Below are 21,875 nucleotides of genomic sequence, written 5' to 3' on the forward strand. Positions count from 1 at the left end.
GTCAAGAGAACTGAATTATGTCCCCAAGTGCCTGCTACGGAACTACAAAGCTTCCATTTAAAACATATGTGACTTCATCTTAAAAATTTGTTGCCAGAAAATTAGCTAATATTTCTGGTTCTACAAAGATGCATTTCTATGAACAGGTATTTTGGTTACTCTAATCTTAAGGACTGCCCGCCCCCTTAAAGGTCCAGGAGTGACTAGAGTTTGGAACTTGGAGAAATACCATAATCTCTGACCTTGGAAATTCTTTGTGATTACCCATCACTGGGGGCTTGATGGTTAAGCATCCTTGTGTTAATACTTCTACTCAGCTCAGAACTTGGGAAACAGAACTGGAAATACCCAGCTGTTGAGACACACGAGTTAAACACATACTTAATATCCAAGGTGTGGGTGTGTGTAGTAAGCTGTAAAATCACATTATAACTACCTAAAATGAATTTCCTTTGAGGAAGTTAGGTTTGTATTACAGACACATTGCCATATCAGAAACACATTATTTTCTGGTTTAAATTAAACAGAAAATTTATGTGGCACCTTGGTCTATGGTCATTGCACTGAGAAAATTATAGATGGCATTCCTATAAGACTGTGCCCCCAAACTGGCATCTCAATAAATATTCCAGTCAGGTGGCTCAGGAGATCCTAAATCTGAGGTAAAACTGAAATTTACTTCATATCCTAAACAAATGCATTGGGGGAATACCCGAGGTTTCCAAATACAGAGAAGTACACTAGCTTTCCCACCCTTGAGTTTGGCCCTGACTTTGGAGAGGGAGCGAGCTTCATGACAGTAGGTTTGGATGTAAAGGCTTCCTTTCTGTTATTTTTGGGGGTGAACGTAGGGAGGAGATTGGGTTCAAAGGGAAAGAGGGATAGGAGAGCAGCGGACAGGCACTATTATAATCTTACATTTTTTGAAGATTGCATTATGAGTTGAGTATCTTCTGTCATTAAACTGAAAAGTTTATTAATATTTAAGGCTCTTGATACATATTGCCAATTACTTTCTATAAGTACAGAGGAACGCTTGCCTTTCTACATTAGGCCCTATTTATCGGTTGAACCTTTAAAAACTGCCATTTCTTCTCTGAACTATCCATGTTTTCTCTTTTGTATTGGTTTTTTTAAAATGTAAAAATAGAAGTAATTGCTTTTAATTACCATTTTAAACTAACATTAATCATTTCCTCTGTGACTCTTACTTTCATGTTTATAAAATGTTTTCCTAGCCCCAGAACCAAAATTTGTATTCTCACAAATTCCCACCTTTTCTAATACTAGTTTTTCTCTGCCTACATTAAATATCACACTGTTTGCACTTGAGGGGTACAACTGGTTAGCCTTTTGGTTATTCCAACATGGAAATTTCACTTTCTGTCATGTGTGGCAGCTCTACTTAAAATCTTACTCCACCCACATCTTTAGGGATGCTTCTTCAAGCCTATGTACTAAGTTTCTTTAGTTATTTCTAATGTTATCATTAACATTAAAATTTTGTTTATATTGAACAATATATCCTGAAGAACAACTAGAATGTAAGATATTTGGTAATCCCATGTATGCTCCGATTTTATGTATTTAGTTTGTGGCTCATCTGATTAAAATTTTATGTTAAATAGATAAAGAACATTTATCTTCTTTTAACGCAGAGAGCTAACTACTGGTTCTCATTAACTCTTGATTAGCTAGCTGGCTATAGATATAGGCACCTTTCTGAATTCAAGTAAATGTTTTGGTAGACAAGGATTTCCTACTTAAATGTCATTGACATAATATGAATATTGAGTACAAATATTGCTCACCATTCTTGCATTCTTTAAATTATTTTACTTTGAAAATTTAAGAACTATCATCAAGTCATTAATAACATAGGTTTTCAGTAAGGAATATTTTGAACTGTGAAAATACAAATCTAATCAAATTAAATTTTGAACACATATAGAGCCAAATATTTCAACAAAACTGCAGTTTAATTTCAGAAAATGTGTTAAAATATATATTTATACATCAATTTCTGACATACACTTAATGTTAGTATACACAAAATGATGCTTTCTCTTGAAACTGTATTTATGAAATGTACATTTTAATTTAAATACTCAGTATACACTGCACTTAATCTGCATGTTGCATTTATTAAATACATTAAAATCTGCAATGTAACAAAACGTTTTCTGCATACGAAATTCAAAACACCATTTTAAATGAACAAAAGATGGCTCACTTCATTTTTTCTTGTATTTTACAACTAGTGTACAGTACACTAGCTCAGCTCCACATCCTACCTGTTCGTTCTTTTTTATCTGACATTGTTCACAGACTAGTACATATTACAATAAGAGTGCTGGATAAAAACATGAGGTACGAAAGTGGTTCAAAGAGTATAGATCATGCAGATCATGCTAGACAGCAAAGAAAATTGTGACCGAGAAAACACTAAATAAAAATACATAAAGAATGTGCATTATAAAAAAAAAAAAAAAAACTCCATTACACAGCTTTGCATCTTTGGTTACAAAGTAGGTTGAACAATTTCACAGCTTTTTATTCCCACCCGAAAAAAAAGTCATACGAAATGTCGAAAAGCAGAGGAATCGTGGCAATTTCTCTATTAGAAAGTAGAAACAAATGAACAAAGTTTTCTTCATCAAAATAGCCCAATTATTTATTATATCACAATGACTGGTGACTACCTGTACAGCTGCACTATGTTCTTCATACTTACACTATACAAAATTTACATTCAAGCTGGGTCTTTACTACTAAAAATAAATACCAAAGGTAAATTGCCATTAGTGTTAGAAATATGCCAGGATTCTTTTGTTCAATTATTGCCTAAACGTTGTAACTATTGAAAGCAATCCTGTTTTCAATTCCTTTACTGATACTTATAATTATTCAAAAAAATTAAAAAAGTTCTGTGACATTGTTCATGTACATTATGAAAATAGCAGCCCTGTAATAAATAAAACACAAATAAATGAAAACTTACATAGGCAAATGTTACTGATATTGAAAGAAAAGTGGCTCTTTAGATGAACTGTTATTTATAATGTGAGAGGAAGGCTCAGGGTAAATCCATGGGTATAGGAAACATGGGAGAGCCACCAAAGCTCTTAAAGACCCCACTCATGCGCACCAGGTAAAACGCAGACTTTGCTCGCCTTAATAAACCCCATCTATTATTCTCCTTGTGTTCTGATGACAAAACTGGACATCAACAGTGCCGCGTGACATCTGAGAGAGGAAAAGCTCTTGCAGAATGATTGTCTAATACTGAAAAGGCCAAACACACAACCGAAGCATGGCTACTTGCTTTCGTATTAAGTGGAAAGAACACCAGTGGCACACAAGGATAGATTGCTTTCAGTTTTTCTTAATGAGGCAAGAAAGCTTTATGCTGAGGAGACATTCGGCTGCTGTGGAGGTTGTGTTGGCTGCGGAGGCTGTGCTATCACTGCTTGCTGTTGAGAAGTGCTACCAGGATTGGCCTGTTGGGCTGGGAGTTGGGATAATTGATCATTGTTTGAAAGAGATTTTAACAGTGCATTTTCTCGTTCAAGTAAAGAGTTTCTTTCAACTAATTCTTTTATTTGTTCCTTTAGAACTTCCACTTCTTCTCTTACTGCATACATCAAATGGCTTTTCACCAGATCCTGTGAAAAACAAAATTAGGAATATCAAAAAGAGATAAAGGGGAAGGTGCTGTTATTTGGTTCTAGCTTACCTGCTGCCTTATAAACATAAGGTGTTTTTCTATTAGTTTCCCTGCTCTGGCTTTTCATGCTTCTACTGTATCCACCCTAAAGGGGGTAGGGTGGAAAAATAATCCAGTTCCCAATTAGGGCAGCAAGCCCAGGATTTTCTTTTCAAAGTTTGGAGTAATTTCCAAAAATACTAGCTCCTTAAATTGTCAATTATAAGCTTGGAATTCAAGAAAGTTTAAAATCACATGCTTAAATGTTGACTAAGAGAACAAAGGATATGAAACTGTCTGATATTAAATTAGTTACTGCTTTAATAGATAAGGTGAGCTGCAATTTCCAACTTTAAAACCTTAGTGTGTTTTTCTTAATAGTTTGAGAATAATGGTCCTTATTTATAGCCTATCTACACTTTTAATAAACTTGAATCAAAATAGTTTATATAATATGAATAGTATATTTTTAATGGAACAAAAAAACTGATAGTAATAGCAGAAATCAGAACCAGAATCAACAGAAAACAAGTCTACGTACTAAAGTTGAGTACAACAGTGTCTGTAAGTGACCAAAGGATGACAAAAATTTCTAGCTGAAGTTTTCATTTAATAGCTTTTTTGTCTCAACTATTTTTGATGCTGAAATATTTGGGGGAACATAATACATTGTATGCTTCTCAAAATGGCCCTTATAAATGGTAACACCTGAAATGTGAGATGTTCAAACGGGGGCAATATTTACTCCATTGGTATTTCTTGACTAAAATTTCTCAATGTTCTAACATCTTTAACTAAATCTCATTATCAAAAAATATACTTTAGACATCTTGGTTTAAAGAAATCAGGTGTTTGTTTTTTAGAATTGATAAAAACCAAGTGCTTCGTAATAACCAACAACCTATGAAATGAGAGAACTATGAAGTTTTACTTACCATTGCTTGTTCTATTTTGTTGTCAATGGCTACACCACCTCCCCCAGATGCACTGGAAAAAATTAGAATATTTCATTAAATTATTCTAAAAAATGTAATCTCCTTTCCAATCCTTAAAATAATTACGAACATTTGTGTTTTACTTAAAATAAAAAATAGTAAGTTAAAATAGCGTATTAAGTATATTTTCACAATTTCAGTACTCAGAGCTCTCATTGTGAAAATGAGGATCTCAGTAAACAGGTGACTTCTAAACAAACATCCTTTGTAGTTCCAACTTTTCTATTTTGCCTATGACAAAATATGCTACTTTAATAGTAACTCCCAATTCTAGTCAGGAGTTCTCGATTCAGTGAACTTAGAAAGATAAATTCTGAATGAGCAGTACCCTCTGTACATCTCTCTTACTTCATTTACCAACTATACATTCTAATTGCCTTTCAGGTGGAAATTCCAGTAGTTACTTATTGCATTACAATTTGGATGATGCCTTTTCTTCTATAGATTTTATATGTTACTATTCGGGTTTTAAATTCTAGGGCTGGCTTCTAAAAATGATTCAGAGGGCTTTAGGGCAAGCCGTATTTGCAGGATTGGTTAACAAAGAACTCAACATTCTGGCAGACCTATATGCTTTGACTGTAGTTTATTAGCTGGCAAAAATCACCTACTAAGGTATGTGCTTTGGACCAGTTTTTCCTGGAAATAATTGGAAGTAGTCTAGCTGATAAGTACATCCCAAGTTCAAAAATCACCTTAGCATTTGTATGATAATGACACAGAAGATGAATAACTGTATTCTTTGGCAGTTTATATTCTCCCACATAATAGCTTAAATATTAAGAGCAGCGAGGATCTTTTTCCTTTCCTTGGTGTTTTTGTAAATTTTGAAGAACAGTTATTAGGTTGTCTCATAAAGACCAATCTGATACTTTAATCCACTGTATCAATAAAAAAAGAAGTCTTTAAACAACTTTTATATTACTAAATACTCTTCATAAAGTATACCCCACCTACAATTTAGATGCTAATATATTTAAAGACTATTTTCCTTTAGATGATGTGGATCCTCAGTGTTATATCAAACTGAGGCTCAGAAATATCCTGTCTGATGTAGTGGTGCCTTTTATATTATAATCCAAGTAGATGTGGTTATAATCCTGGTTCTGCTACTCACTACCTATGTGACCATCAGCAAATCAACTATTTAACTTCCCTGGACCTCAGTTACCTCATCTGTAAAATGAAGGGATTGGTGTCTCAATACCTCAATGGACTTTCTACTTCTAAGTCCTCAAAACTCTGACTCAATACATGAAAACACTAAGCTGGTTTATCTGAGCATTAAACACATTAATTACAGCATACTACTTCACTTCTTGCTGCTATTTCTAAGATGATAAGGGGTTTCTGTATACCTAAGTGACTAGAAAGGAATATATATGTACATATATACACATATATGTATACACACACGTATGTATCATTAAATACTTTTATGTTAGCTTTTAAATGCTTCGAGAGAGAGTTGTACAAAGTACGTCTATATGTAACTATAAACTATACAACTATATAAACCATAATGCTTCACTGTAAAGTTCAATCCAGACACCATATGGATATATTCACCAAATAATGGCCACAATTTGGTAAAAAAGATAGTGATAAGGATTTAGAATTTGCCTCAGAATCCTAGATTATACTTTCTATATTTTTTATTTCTATGTCAAGGAAAAACTGAATTAGTTTTAGTCATTTCATGCCTTAAATAAATTCTTTTCAACACGTTTTAAACAGAACACCTTAAATGCTAACTTTCATACCAGTTTTATATAAGCAACCAAAACAAACAAACAAAAAAACACACAAATAAACCCCAAATCCTTTAAAAAAGGGTTTATGGCTTCATTTTTTGATAATTAAAATAAAATCAGTAAGTTTCCAAACCATTCCCTTAGCTAAGAAACAATAATTAGCATGCTATTCTTTGCTGATCTAATAAACTTAAGTCCTGACTCAAACCTCTTAACAGCAACAGAGGAAAGGGTTTGCAAAGTATAAATAGATCATGTTGAAGATGTGTTCCTTATATTTCAATTTTGTTAAGCATCGTACTGTAGCAGAATTAAATCAGTCGCAGATACGCATAAATTACTATCCCTACAGTGACTTTGGACTATTTTGAAGGGTGTTTGTTATTCAAGAATTCTATAACCTGCCGCAGTGGTTCTCAAACTTCAGTGTGTACCAGAGTCAGCGGGAGGTCTTGCTAAACACAGCCTGCTGGCTTCCACCTCAGTTTCTGATACAGTAGGTCTGGGGTGGGGCCCACGAATCTTCATTGCTAACAAGTTTCCAGGTGATGCTGATTCTGCTGCCTGACAGAACGTTAAGTATTTTGAGAACCACTGGCTTACAGAGATTCAAGTCAGAGAAATAAGAAAAACCCAGTTCTATTTTAAAAACTTCTTAGCCTGGTACACAAAACCCTTCATAACCTTGAACCCTGCCTTCCATAGTCGCCTTTCTTCTCATACTCCATCTGGCCTATTGTGTGGTGGCCTTACAAAATTATTTTCAGTCTGTGGGACATATGTTCTTCTCAGGTTTCCATGCCTTTGCAGAAACTGCTCCCTCATCTGGAAACGCTGACGGTTCAAATTTATCTGGTTATTTTTTACTTGTTCCTTAAGATGATCCAGTGCCATCATTTCTGTGATGCCTTCTGATTTTCTAAGGTAGACTCAATTACTCCATCCCTCCTGTGGTCCACTAATCTTCATACACTTTTTATAGTGCATAACCAGGAGAGCAAAATAGCAAATGTGAATTCTGGGAAATTATTTAACCTTTCTAGACCTCATTTTTTTCATCTCAAATAAAGATTATATGCCCCAATTCATAAACTCCTGTGAGGATTAAGTGAGTTTAAATAATACTATCACTATTAACTCGGTGCTCCATGAGGGAGATTCCTTATCTTCTTCACCTCTGTGAAGAAGTGAACACAGTGCTTGGGACATATGAGCTCAAATGAATGAGAGCATCATTATGATAGTAATTGGATGTGAAACAATTTACTGGCTCATAGTAGGACACCATTAAAAATGTCTGAGTTTGATTAAATCAATAGTTCTCAAAGTGTGGTCCCCTGCCCAGCAGCATCAGCGATCACCCGGGAACCTGTCAGAAACGTAAACATTTGGGTCTACCCCCAAACCACTCAATTAGATATTCGAGGTGGGACCCAGGAAGTCTATTTTAATAACTCCTTCAGGTGACTCTGAAAGAAGCTAAAGTTTGAGAACCCCTGCTTTAAATAACCTATTTACAATAAAGATACCAATAGGGTGATAATAAACAAGCAGGTAAGAGGGTATTCTATTTCAAGATCCCAGAACATGGTTTAAGAATTTTGTTTCAATGAGGGTAACAGGTTTTCTATTGTGTTCAAAGTCAACGTAATTGTTTGGGCTCCATGTTTCCCTTTTAAAATGAGAAAGATCAACTGAAGCAGAATGAATAATTTTCCTTAGTTTTCTTCCTTGACCCAACATTATAGTATTACACCTGTTTTCTTTTTTATTATTGCATTCACCACACTATAACTTGGTTAACCAGTTTCAGAAGCTAAGTTTCTTAAGGGAAGGCTTCCTGTTTAAGACTTTATAATTATTCTTATAAACTGTAAGTACTAGATAAAGGTGAAGCATTTTTAAAAAGAAACTTTGTTTACTATGTGTCATTCTTTTGAAATAAAATTGTACCTTGATTAGCATTTACTAGGTGAATTAAAAATTATGGGTATGGGGAAAATGAACAGAAATACAGAACTGTGGGCAAAAAAGACAAGAATGATCCATTTTTATTTACTTAAATAGTAGCCCCAAAGGAACCAAATAAGCTTGAATTTAGTGTTTTTAAAAAGTCAATTATGATCACATTCAAAGGAAAAGTAAAACTCACTTAAAATATCAATGCTAGGCTACATCAAGACAGCTTGGCTTTTCAGGCTGCAGTTCATCTTTGAATTCATCCCAACCGGCTGCCACCAGCTTTTCTCCCCAGGCCGCCTACTCTTCTCACGATGAGCTCACCTGCAGCCTCACCGAGACTACAAGAGGCCAGGTATGAACCTCTGGCTTTACAAGTTCCCTACATTTTTATCCTTCTTCGTAGGCTAACTGCTTATTTCATACTCTCAGCTTAGCAATGTTGTACAAACCATCCCCAGTCTTTCTGTTGGCAAATCTACCTGATACACTAATGTTCAAGCCCCTTACCCAAACCAGGTAAAAATGATTCTTCATAAATTCACAAGCAGAAGCTATAATCTTTCCTGGAGGCCAGTCCTCAAGAATCACGTACTACTGTTTCCAATATGTCACCTACAATCTTCACCCCTTCAACCTCCAGTAAGCTCTATAAATATAATCATTACTAACTAAAATGCATTAATTTTAACCTGGGTAATATTTTGCCTCCTCCCTAAGAAATGCACGTTTTTGTTTTTAGAAAGGAACCAAAAAGCTTAAGCTGATTGCAAAAAAATACATCTAATGAACCTAGCTCAGCAAACCTGTGAAGGTTAAATAGGGGGGGAAAAATCCAGCAGTCTTCTGTAAGAAGAATCTAAAAAAATACTTACAGCTTGACACTTAATTTAAAAGCAAATAACAATTCTCCTTCCAAAAAGGAGTCTAAACAGATAAAATTCATGCAGACTTAATCTCTGGCCAAAGCAAACCTGTGTGATTAAGAACAAAAAATATCAAAGGTAATAATAGTAAATAAAGCTGAGACCTTAAAACTTTATGTATTCTAATTATTGATCATAAATCCTACTAATGTAAAAATAATCTGTTACATTTCATGATGTTAAAAAACTCATTAAAATGCCCCATGAAGATTTTTATTATTGATAACACTAAGTTATTTTTTTATGGATGATAAAAGCTAAGCAAAGGAGGTAAAATAGCTACTCACTAAATATTATTTTTTCAAGTAACCAGTCTTATAATAGTGTGAAAAAAGCTTTTACCAAGGACCTATTAAAAAAATCCAGCTAAATATTTACATAAAGATTGATATTTGGTTTTAGCATCTACAAAAACTTTGCTTACTACTGCCCTCAGCATATTTTACATTCATCTAACTAATTTTAGGTCAAAATCCTGGCCAGAAAAGAATAATTTAAAAGAGGAAAAAAGGATCCATGCTGTGGATTGCACCAATGCCAACTTCCTGGTGTTGGATGCTACACTAGTCATGCAAGATGTTAGCACTGGGTAAAGGGACACAGGACACCTCCCGGTCCTTTTTTTTTTTTTTGCAACTTCTTATGAATCTATAATTTATAATTATTTCAAAAGTTAAAAAAGATACATACACATGGTAAAAAATTCAGAGTATACACAAAAAGGTATACAATCAATACAAAGTCCCTTTCCTATGTTACCTGTATTAATGGCTTTTAAAAAAAGCCCATTTTAGGAAGAATTTCTTTAATACTTTAGAGTGCAAGAGGCCTTTCTAATTATGTCTCAAAAATAGAGGAATATAGAAAACTAAATATAGAAAAACTTTGTTAATAATTTCCCTAAAATATAAAGTATTAAAAAAAATAAAAAAATAAAGTACTTCTACAAATCTGTAAGACTAGAATCCCAATAGAAAAATCGCTGGAATTCACATGGACAGTTCACAAGAAATGACATGAAAAAACAGTCAACGTCTCATTCATAATACAAATACGGATTAACACTACAATGTATCATTTCCCTAAACAGACTGGCAAACATATTAAAGTTTAATACACTGTTAGTGAGGCTGTGGGAAATGGGCTTTGTCATACAGTGCTGGTGCAAGTGCTATAACGGCATGCCCCTATAGAGACCAATTTGGTTACACCTAACAACTTCTCTCTCTCTCTCTCTCTCTCTCTCTCTCTCTCTCTCTCTCTCTCACACACACACACACACACACACACACACACTCTGTCTCTTATTTATTCACTCGTTGAGCCAGCAATCCTACACCTGGGAATTTATCCCATAGATTTTTTTACATACATAGGAAATAATGTATTTACAAGGCTACTTATCATAGGAAACTGGTTAAATAAATCATGGTAGAGCTATCCTTCAATTGAACAGTACCCATCTATTAAAAAAATCATCACAAAGATGCTTTTCTGTGTACTGAGATGGAAACAATGCATCCTGGAGATCTTTAAAAGTAAAAGTACAGATGTGTGTATATTAGCATTTGTGTGAAGGGGGATAAAGAAACTGGAAGGATACACACATACATACTAAGAAAGTGGTTATCTATTTGGGAAGGCACGCAGATGGGGAAAGGGATAGAAGCAAGACTACTTTCAATGAGTTATGAGTTTTGGAGAATACTGAAAAACATTCCAAAATGAAAACGACTCATGAAGGAGTTATTACACTATACAGTGTGAACTCATGGCAGACAGGAAAGGGAGAAAGAAGGGACAAGGAGCCAACAATTCCACTTTCTTCAGGAACTATTTCATTTGGAAGGTAAGGTACTATGTTCAACATAAGAAACAACAATCAATGTTGTTATATTTATGATTTGTAAAATTTATTTCCTTGGCTTAGGGGGAATTATAGTTCACTAAAAAATATATGGTGTAAAATAAATAATGTTCATAACTCCCAGTATAGTTATTTCTGTTCAAAATGATTCTGGTTAAGTAAAAAGTACAATTTTGGGATAAACATCTATGGTACAATGGGTTACACAAAAATGTTAATTAAAAATGCATTCCAAAGAAGGTGTAGATAAGATTAATATTAACTTCACCTTTTTCCAGGTCTCTCTACATTTCCAAGTTATGATATTTTGGGGGGCATTATTTTAGTATTTGGTAATAATATTCTGATATAATTATAGTTTTTATTTGTAGAGCCACTCTAAGGAAACAATTCAAAAACTAGCTAAACTAAAATTGTATTAAAACACTCAAGATGGAAGATATGAAAATTTAGTCTGGAAAAACTAGAGATTGATACAAAAGTGAAATATGCATAGCAATTTTACCATTACAACTCAGATATTCCAAATAAACTAAGAAAGTTTAATATTTTATTATTTCAAGTTAAATACTTAAATGTTATAAGAACATGGAATCATATCTACTTAAGATACATGAGCTTATGGACTAGCTAGTTATTTCATATTATACTAGCATTAGGCAAGGTTTGACAGGATGAAAAAGTTATTTCCTTCCTGAGTCACAGTGAAATAAGAAAGGGGTAGAGGAGAAGGGTGGCATTTCTCCAATGTTGGAGTGCTTACATTTAGAGCAGGCTCTCTTGAAAGAGATTTCATTGTACTGTTTACACAGCAGCAATAGGTAATTTGATGACAGCACAATTCATGACTGGAGAATGAAGAACACACACTAAAGGGCTTAAGCCCAAGTTAAAAAATTTGACACTATAGTCCTGGCTACTTTAAATTAATTCTTGGGGACTGGAAAACAGTGTATGACTGACAATTATTTAGACTGATATATATATATACTGGTACTTAAAGAGTAAAAAAGGGAGAGGGATTTAGAAAGGATTTCAAATTTTGCCAATTGACATCTAGCTCCAAATACCTCACAAAAAATCTAAACAATATAGTTATACTGAAAAGGAATAAAACAGATGCAGTTCCATATATTCATTCTAGATATAAAACCATTCCTTTAGAATTTTGGGATAGAAGCTGATGGAAACCAACTTCTAAAAACATCAGAATTTTAGTGATTAAAGTATACCTTAATCTAGTAAAAGATCTCTGTTTTTCAATACTGATTTTAAGGACTATCTTTTCTAGGAAGTACAAAATTTTAATAGGAAAGGAGAGAAAATTTCAATAAAAATTCTTAAATATAAATGAAGACAATAAAAAACTAGGAGTTCAAATTACTTCAGCTGTGTTAGGAAAACAATACAGATTTAGGAAAAATCTGCCAGGAAAAGGACTGTTTAACAGTCATTTTGTAGTAAAGATCAATTCTCCTCCAAAAGGTTGAAAATAGCATTCCTTCCCTTGACTATGAGGAAACAGCACTTTCACCACCTAAGGAAATTTTCATGGTGTAAATGTATGAAAATGAACAAAATTGGAGAAAGAACATGATAGAAAAAAATGTCAAAGGAAATAAAAACAAAAACTCTTAAGATTTGTGTTTCATTTCAGAGACCAACAAGCATTGAATAAATTTTCACCCAGCAGTGGGCCTATTATAAAAACAACCCTTTTATATAGCTAAATCCTTCTAACATTTCTAAAATGATTCAGAATTCAATGACATAAAAATGGGCCAAAAGGAAAAAAAATAAGAAATGAGCTTACTAATTGATTTCCAATGCTAACCATTACAATTCTCCCCCATTCTAAATGCCAGCTGAAAATTTAAACTGGGTATCTGAAACTCCTGAGACCCACCATGTCTCACTCGCACTCTTTGCTCACACTGTTTCTTACTCTCTAGGTACTTCTGTGGAAATTCTACCATTGTTTTTATAGCTTTCAGCTAAAATATTTTCTATAAAGGCTTTTCTAACCCTTTCAGAAGTACTACTACTCTTACTGCACTAACCCCATAGACTGTTTTAACAGCTGTGTGTCTCTCTTACTAGACAGAGGTATATGTGCTATATAAAATCTACCACAAGGCTGGCAGCCATCTACGAAAGAATTCATATGTTGTAGAAGCCTGGACTCATAGACTGTATACTTGGAATCTGAGTTCCAAATATATCACTTGCACTTTCTCTAGCGATGACATGAGGGAGCTGTACTGGATCATCCCCAAAGCCACTTCCTACACGAACACCAACAGTTTTTCCAAGCAGTCCTAGGACATGGGTAATGCTATCATTTTAACTAAACTCAAAACCAATAACTGAGGAAATATTCTTTAATCTTATTCCTCAGTCTGGAACTAAACTTGCTGTGTGTCCCTGCTGCCTAATATCTAATTCAGACATCTAGGTAATCCAAATTCCTTTGGAAGCAATTGAGTCCTAAATCCTGAACTAACTTTGTCTCTTATTTCCTATATGGCTGAGTCTCAGTAACCTGTTTCTAGATGACACTTTTATAAAAAATGATGAATCCCAATCTGTCTCCTCTGCACAAAGCCCAGCACTCAATGCGCCCTGGATGGAAGAATACAAAGGCGGACAGTGTCCACCACCAGGAAGATCGCTAGGTGTGGCCTTAGCAAATACACGGTACAGCGTGGCCTCACCTCAAATCTGCTGTGTGCTGAGGCAGGTTAATAATCTCACTGGGCTTTTTCCCCTCATCATTAGTTTCAAAGACTTTTATGGAACTTAGTGTAACCACTTGAATGTGGTTTTTGGTCTATGGAGGTGGTGGTGGTGGTGGTGGGTGGTGAGAAGGAAAGACAGACATTCAAGAGAGATCTTGAAAAGATGTTACCTAAGTAAGCAAGAGAGGAGGGCTAGCAGGGCACTGCAAAATGTCTGGTCACGGGCATTAAGGAAGGTAAAATGATACAGGTTTTGTAACTGAAGCATAGAGAATCTGTGAGATCAGAGGGATGATAAAGGAAAGGGGCTCCCCCATAATGAAAAAAGGCCAGGACGACTAGAGTTTTTAGCCTGGAGCAAGTAGGAGTTAAGAAGACAGTTAATGTGTCACAGGAAGAAAGCCGTATTTTGTCAGGAGTGGGGGGTAGGGGGCATGAAGACTGAGTGACAGAGGAATTTGGGAATAAAGATGATAAAATTAAAACTTCAAGTTTCACTTGAGACTGCTGAATTTTGGGACATCTGGAATGTAGATCCTGGAAATACAGAGAGAAGGTTGGTGGAAATTGGTATCTGGAACTCAAGAGTAATCTGTGGCATAGGAGTCCAGGTTTGCGAGTTGTTGGAATGTGGACAACTGTGAAACGTGAGCTGGCTTGTCCAGTGAAAAGGCAAGTGGGGCCAAGCATTGGAGAACACCAACATGTGAAGAGTTATGGGAAGAAACTACCATTCTTGGGAAACCTAATTATTTATTTCACTGACTGGCTTCATAAATGTCTCTTCTTTCTCAAGCATTCTATTTTTCCCCCCAACAAAACAGCTACTGTTGAACAAATCCTCTCAATCCCATTTCTACAATGAGGCTTAACCAAATGAGTGAAAATGAGACTATCCCCTTGAACACCAAATGCCAAATACCAGTGAAGAGCACATAGGTAAATTTTGCTCATGTCATATAGTTATGGGCATAAATCTTTTCATTTATGCCCATTTCTTGAAGGCACAGAGACATTACTTAAAATAGCTTTGTAAAAAAAAAAGCATAATTCTATAAACAACATATTTGCTTGCTACCTTGTAGCTCTTCCTAATTTGTCCCCACAGTCCAGGGATAGTAATAAATAAAAATGGAGGCTACCAAGGAACTGTTTTAAAATAGGCATCAACCCTGAAGAACACACGAGTGCCATGAGGTTTTTAAAGAGATAGTTGCCTCACTGTGATTCAGACCAAAGGGGACAGCACCAATCATGGTCATTATGCCTTAAAAAAAATAAAGAGAATATTATATCAGGAAAGAAAAAAATCTGGTCTATTTAACTTTTACTAAATCAATGAATGTTTTGCATTTGGCATATTTTAAAAATTTGGATTGGCTTGGGTCTGAGCAAAGAATTAGAATGCTCACCTTCAATAAATATACAGTAAGTACTGGGAATACATGCTCTGAAGAGTTCAAGTTTTCTAAGTTATCAGTTTACTACCACTTGGCTTAGTCTCTCTTGCTCTCTACTTCATTCTGGGGGCAGACATTCTGGGGTAAGAGAGCTAATCTCTTAGCAGCTGCCTATGCTAATGGCTGAATTCTCAAGAAATAATAAAGTGGTTTAAAAGCACAGGCTTTAGCATTATACAATCTGGTTTTATATCCCAACTCCACGACTTAATGGCAGGGTGATTCGAGCATGTTAAGATACTAAAACCAATTTCCTCATCTGTCTATGAGGTCATGGTTATCTACCTTAAAGGTTTGTTGTAAGTATTATATGAGACTTTTTACAATAGTAAACACTTAAAAAAATTAGTTCCTTCTACTGTTTGAATCAAGTTGGACTTCAACAGTGCATAAGGTCTACTATCCCAATGTATTTTAAATTACAAAGTCATGAGGTATAAATAAAAATCAATTATGATTAGCATCAAGAAATAGCGTTCGTATTTATGTCTCAGCCAAAGAATGAAATAATCCTAGTTATGCCTTAAATTTACTTGATTTCTTTGTAATTAGTCACACGTTAAAAGATTTAATACAGCCACAAAATATATGCTAATAAAAATTGTTTGACTTGAGATTTAAACTTACATCAATAGCTCTCAGCACAGCGTTCCTGTGGATTGAACATTAACAAAGTTCTTACTGATCCTCTTTAGGATCTCAAGGCTTCATTGTGTAGGATAAAAATCATCTTAACATACTGTGGGAAATTTTTCCAAAGGCCACTGAGATATAACCAAATTAATTTAATTAAAAATAAAAATTTCCAAAACAGTGTTTAACTAAAAACATCCTATACCTTCCTTTATATGAAATTTCAACAATCAACATTACTAATAACAAATTATAAGAATGGGATAAAGTGTTTCTTTGCTTCTAAACCACATATTACTCTAGTTGAGAATCGTTGCTTTAGAATTACCTAACTCAAAAAGCGATTCTGGTACAGGACAATAAACAAAAATATAAAGTAACACTATTATAAAATCTAAAGGGTTTTAAGAGTTTTTCACTCAAGCAAAACTGTACTCAAATAGGTACATTTTCTATGACAAGAAGTTTTTAATAGCCAACAACTTTTCTCATTTCAGTCTAGATCCATGTCCTTGAATTATAGGCAATAACAATTCTATAATATAGATATGGTAAATTACAGAATTTTACAATAGTTTGTACACATCACTTTGTGTAAAATCGATGACTTCTAGACTTACATCATAACGTGAAATCTGTTAATTCGATTTAGATTCTAGAGTTAAGACTGTCATCTGAAATGGGATGCTTCACCTACATCCTCTTTGCTCTCTTCTTTTCTTGCCAATAGGCCCCACCCCTCTGATTCTTCCAGAGATAATTTTGTTTTTATTGCCTTTATTGAATGTTCTTCTCCTTGAATTAAACCTTAAAGGCAGGAACTGTGTCCATCTCAAGGGTCTATGAATTAGAACACTGCATATAATTGATACGTATTAAACATTTAATTGAAAAAAGGATGGAATCAAATGTATAGTATTTAATATATTATCTAATTATAATTTGTAAGTTCAGTATGAACTTATCTTATGTTGGGCTCATCATGCCAGTAAGAAGAAGAAATTAATCCGCTATTTAAATGATTAGAAACTAATTAGAAGGGTGTCACTGGCACATGGTAAAAATGTGCAGACCTCCTGAGAAGTTGTTTCTCCCTGACAAAGACAGCTTACATACAAAGCAAATAAACCTTTTTGAGATGTTCCTTGAGTCTGGTGATACTAACTGAGGATAAAAAGTTAGCCGTTTCTATATAATATAGGTAACTGAAACAAGGAGAAAAACTGTTTAGGTTTGATGAACAGAGAAGCTAAAGCTAGGGATTTTCAGGTTACTTTTGACAAAATTATACCATAGATAAAGTCACAGAAGACTTCATGGAAAACAAAGTGGACTTTAAAAATTCTTAATGGTCTTTTAGATAAAAACCTTGACAAAGATCTTTTTATATTAGAATCATGAATTTGTGGAGAAATCATTTTCTAAACCCAGTGAAAGGCTTAATTGTATAATCATGCCTCATAAATATCCATCTGCGGGTTTTCTCAATTGCCCAATATCAGTCTATAGACGACCAGAACTGAATCTAAAGGGAAGAGGTGAAGAACCCAAAACTACCCCTGAAGGTGGGACGTGGAGGCCAAAGCCTTGCTGGTTTGGTCCGGGAGGATACGGAGGACAGTTCAATTGTTATGCAGTTAAGTCTCCCGGACAAGTAGAAGTTCTAAGTGAACCAGGTCCAGGAGTCTGAAGAAATTCAGATGCAATTCACTCTTTTTACCCTGGTGGGTCAAAGCACATATGAAGGAGTTGTGTGAAATCCTTGCATCATAACCAGAATCAACCACCAGGTGGGAAAACACCCTTGTGATCTCTAATATATTAAACAATGTCTCCTCAGTCATTTTTGAAAAAGAATTTTAAAACTACATTTGTACTAACACCAATGACCTATGGCCAAGAACAGGAACCCGTATTTTTTTACTATGGCAGCTATGAAAACAGACATAACTAGAGAATGTTCTCAGTTCAATGTTTCCACAGAATTGTAGTGCAGCTTATATTTTTACATGAACCTAATCTCTTTACTAAATGCTTTAAGTGATGTCAATCATCTGATTTTTCTGCTTCACATTTTAGTTTTTGTTGTACAGAAAGGGTTTACAAAAGGTCTGAACGTGAAATGGAAAGGAAAGAAGACCAGGATGCCAAGATAATAAACATCACTGGAGTTGTTCAAGGGTTAGATGACAATTTAGAAAGTGTATTGTAGCCATGATTCAAGTATGAGAAAAGTGGTTGCAATAAATGACCACTAAATTTCTTTCCAAGTCAGATTCAGAATTCTAGACTCAGAAGAGAAACTCAGAGGTGGTACTGAATAATAGGCTTGGGGCTCTGGAGTCATACCCAGGTTTGAATCCCAACTCCATCACTTTTATGATATAACTTCACCAAGTTATTTAAGCCTTTCCAAAGGAAATAATAGGACCAGATACTAGGTTTCAGTAAGATAATGCATTAGTGTCTGGCACATGGTAAACACTTAATATGTTAACTATATAATTTGTATTACTAAGGTATAGTGACAAAAATCTAAGGATCATGAAATACACAAGGAACACTGACTTAGGAGTTAGGGGATCTGGTTTCTACATTTGACTCTTGTCTCTAACTATATGTAATTAACTTCTGACATTCTTTCCAGATACCAAATTTTGTGATACCACACTGCAGAGGGATTTTAATGTACTTAAACATTTAGCAAATGCTGTTTATAGGGTTACAAAACAAATAAACATAATCCCAGAGTTGATAATTTAGTGCAAGACCGACAAGTTAGAGGTGTGATAAATGCTAAGACAGGGCAAGATTTCAGAGGGTGTTTTAGGGTCAGGAAAGAATGTTAGTAGAGGAAGTGCCACAGCTGGGTAGAGAAGAAAAGGGACACGCACATGTTCCAAAAAACAAACAAACAAAAAAACAAAAACCCAAAATCATGTTAGAAAACTCAAATAATGAAGACCAGTTAGAAGGTTGTTGCATTTCCATATAAGAAAGGATTGTGTCCTGAATGGGGATGAGAGATGTAAAGGCTGAAGAAATACTCAGGAGGCAAACACTGATTCACTGACTATGAGAGATCAGGGGAGTTTCAATGTAAGGAGAGATGCCTTGGTAACAAATTTGGGCTTCCCACAGCATAAGGTGACACTCAACACCATCTATATGCTCTAAGCATGATGAAGAATGTGAAAAGAGGGTCCTGACAGCACTTAAAAGGACAAAGAGAAAGGAAAAGCCTGCCAAGGTTACTGAGAATAAACAACCAGAGAAGTAGAAAAACTAGAAGGGATGCTGCTTTCATAGATGTTAAAATATCAGTCCAAAATTCAAACTCTATGACCTATCAGTATTAGCTTTGTACAAGCAGACGAATATTTGGAACACTAAAAACTAAAAGCTACTTAAACATGATTGCAACTATCAATATCCATGCATACATGTATGTATCTCAAAGTCAGGAAGGGAATATGCAAACACTGAGACTGTGGCTGTGTTAAAAACATGGAGTAGGTTTGAGTTTCTTATTTTCCAAACTTTCCATAGTTTTAATTTTCAAAAGGCAAATACATTACTACTAAAGAAGCTGAATGCAAATTATCCAAAAGAAGACTAAAAGAAGATAGGATTCTCAAATTCTGATGATCTATCAAGCTGTATGTTTTTAACCATGACCCTGAAAAAATTAAGTTTATACTTGATCTGCAGACTATTTCAATTTAACTGAAGAGTAAACAAGTTCTTATGATTTCACTTTTTTTTAAGCAGTACTATTATTGTGGATTTAACTTAAGCCATATTTAGACAAAGGAACTTTATTATAAACACTCAAAAATAGAGAATCGGTTATAAGGTTTGGAGCTCATTTGAGAATAAAATTAAACCAACCAAAAGAATTTGCACAAAGTTGGTGCTGGATTAAAAAATTCCATGTATCCAAAAATAAATTTTGTCCCATTCATATTTTAAAAGTAGACATAAAATAGGTTTTTTAATAGAATTATTCACAATTAAGAACAAATGGGAAACCGATGTAGCACTTAGTAGGGGGTTTTACATGTGACCCCCCCAATTGAAGAAACATTTGCAACTCAAAGTAGTTTTTTAAACTGCTTCCCAGTATTTGCTATTTATAAATCCTAAATATTAATGGTTATACTTAGTACAATACTATTCTAAGTAAGTACCAAAACTTTTATAATACATACATAATAAATTTGCTTATAATCATAAGCATTAAATTTGAACAGAGCTTATTTTTTAATGCAGCGAATACTTAGACAGTAAGCAACTGTCTTACCAAATTTATTTTTTGGCAAGTGCTTTAAAAGATGGTTTTGTAATAGAGAATGACCCATTACTACGTAAGTCCAAAGGAAATCAAATTTATGTATCCACATCTTTATTCAATATAAATTCTCTTATCCTTCGCGTTTTCCAGGGTTACTCTGCGTACCTGCATACCAGTTGAGAGCCCAAGTTCCAGTGAGAAAGCTAGATTTGAATCACAGCTAACAGCTATGTGGCCTGAGCAAATTACTTACTCTCTATAAAACTTGCAATTTCCTTCTCTGTAAACTGAAGATATTGAACATACTAGTATCTATGTAACATGGCTATTATGGATGTTAAATGAGATAACATGCCAAAAATACTTAGCACAGTATCTGATGCATAGTAACCACTCAATAGGAAGAACAAAACTATTCTGTGGAGAAATCCAATCAACACTGAGCATACAGATTGACAGTATGAAATTCCTCAACTGCAAGTGGCTAGGCTCTGATTTGTTCCATCAGTCTAATGATCACTTATAAGAAACTAGCCTTGGATAAATAGCAGTAAAAGTTACAGAATCAGTGTATTCATTAAAAATTTCTTTCATGAGTTACACACTTAGGTGTCTAACAAGGCTTGTCCCTTAGACACATTCACTAGCAATGTTACTCAACTGTTTTTGAAAATCTGACAAATGCTCTGAACCTTTCACTGAAAAGTGAACATACATAAATTTCAATCCATTATTCCATAGGGTTTATAACCCCTTGACTACTAAATATGGATATCATACACTAAAGAAATTATAAATTATTTTCCTAATTACCAAAATTATATAGATTTATTGTAGAAAATGAAAAAAAAAAAGTATATAGAATAAGGGACAACTGTTGTTAGTTTGTTGTATTTCCTTCCAGACTACCACTGATTGCAATTACTGGTTTAAGAAATCTAAGTTTACAGAATACGGTCAATACACAGCCATGGACTACCATATCAGAAACCATTTAGAATATTATTCAAAAGATAGAATGGGTATGAGTATGTGTAAAGGAGAGAATAACGTATCTCTGGTTTAGAATAAAATCAGAGATATGGTACCCTGTTTAGATGATAATTTCAAATAATCTTTGATAGACTTCCACGATCTGTGTACCATACCTTAACAAAAATATTAATTCTACAACTCTATGACCATGGACATATATCACTTAACCCAGGTTCTTTTTTGTCACCTGCAAAATGTGATCATCAGATTACAGATTAAGATCTTATTCTAATCTAAACTGTATTATTTCAGGAGTCCCCCTACAAAATACAGCTGTGTTAAAACCAAAGCAAAATAAGAAGGTACACAAAACAGGTTAAAAAATTATTTTCTAAGAAGAATATAATTCTGAAAGGAAATGTTTTAATTTTCAGGGGATACAAAAAATGTATATTGACTTCTAACATATAATTTTCATTTGATATTGGCATCTTAGGTGTTCTCAACGTAAGAACTGAGAAAATTTTCTTGTCTTTACCTTTAGAGACATCTAGAAGAAAAAAGCCTT

General features: G+C 34.3%; 1 protein-coding gene across 4 annotated transcripts in view; it reads right to left on the reverse strand.

Annotated features, from left to right (window-relative positions):
- Positions 1–1,960: 1,960 nt before the first annotated feature.
- Positions 1,961–21,875, reverse strand: part of TSC22D2 (TSC22 domain family member 2) — a 46,741-nt gene continuing 26,826 nt past the window's right edge. For 2 of the 4 annotated variants that reach the window (XM_019748882.2, XM_019748881.2), the window contains 2 exons: positions 4,642–4,693; positions 1,961–3,665 (listed from right to left, as the gene is read on the reverse strand). In XM_019748882.2, the coding sequence (XP_019604441.2) occupies positions 3,405–3,665; positions 4,642–4,693 (313 nt within the window). In that variant the 3' untranslated portion in view covers positions 1,961–3,404. The remainder of the gene's footprint in view (positions 3,666–4,641; positions 4,694–21,875) is intronic. The other 2 variants (XR_002138886.2, XR_012496804.1) reach the window with 1 other exon arrangement.

The sequence above is a fragment of the Rhinolophus sinicus genome, linkage group LG01 (genome assembly GCF_036562045.2).
Source record: "Rhinolophus sinicus isolate RSC01 linkage group LG01, ASM3656204v1, whole genome shotgun sequence".
Lineage (NCBI taxonomy): Eukaryota > Metazoa > Chordata > Mammalia > Chiroptera > Rhinolophidae > Rhinolophus > Rhinolophus sinicus.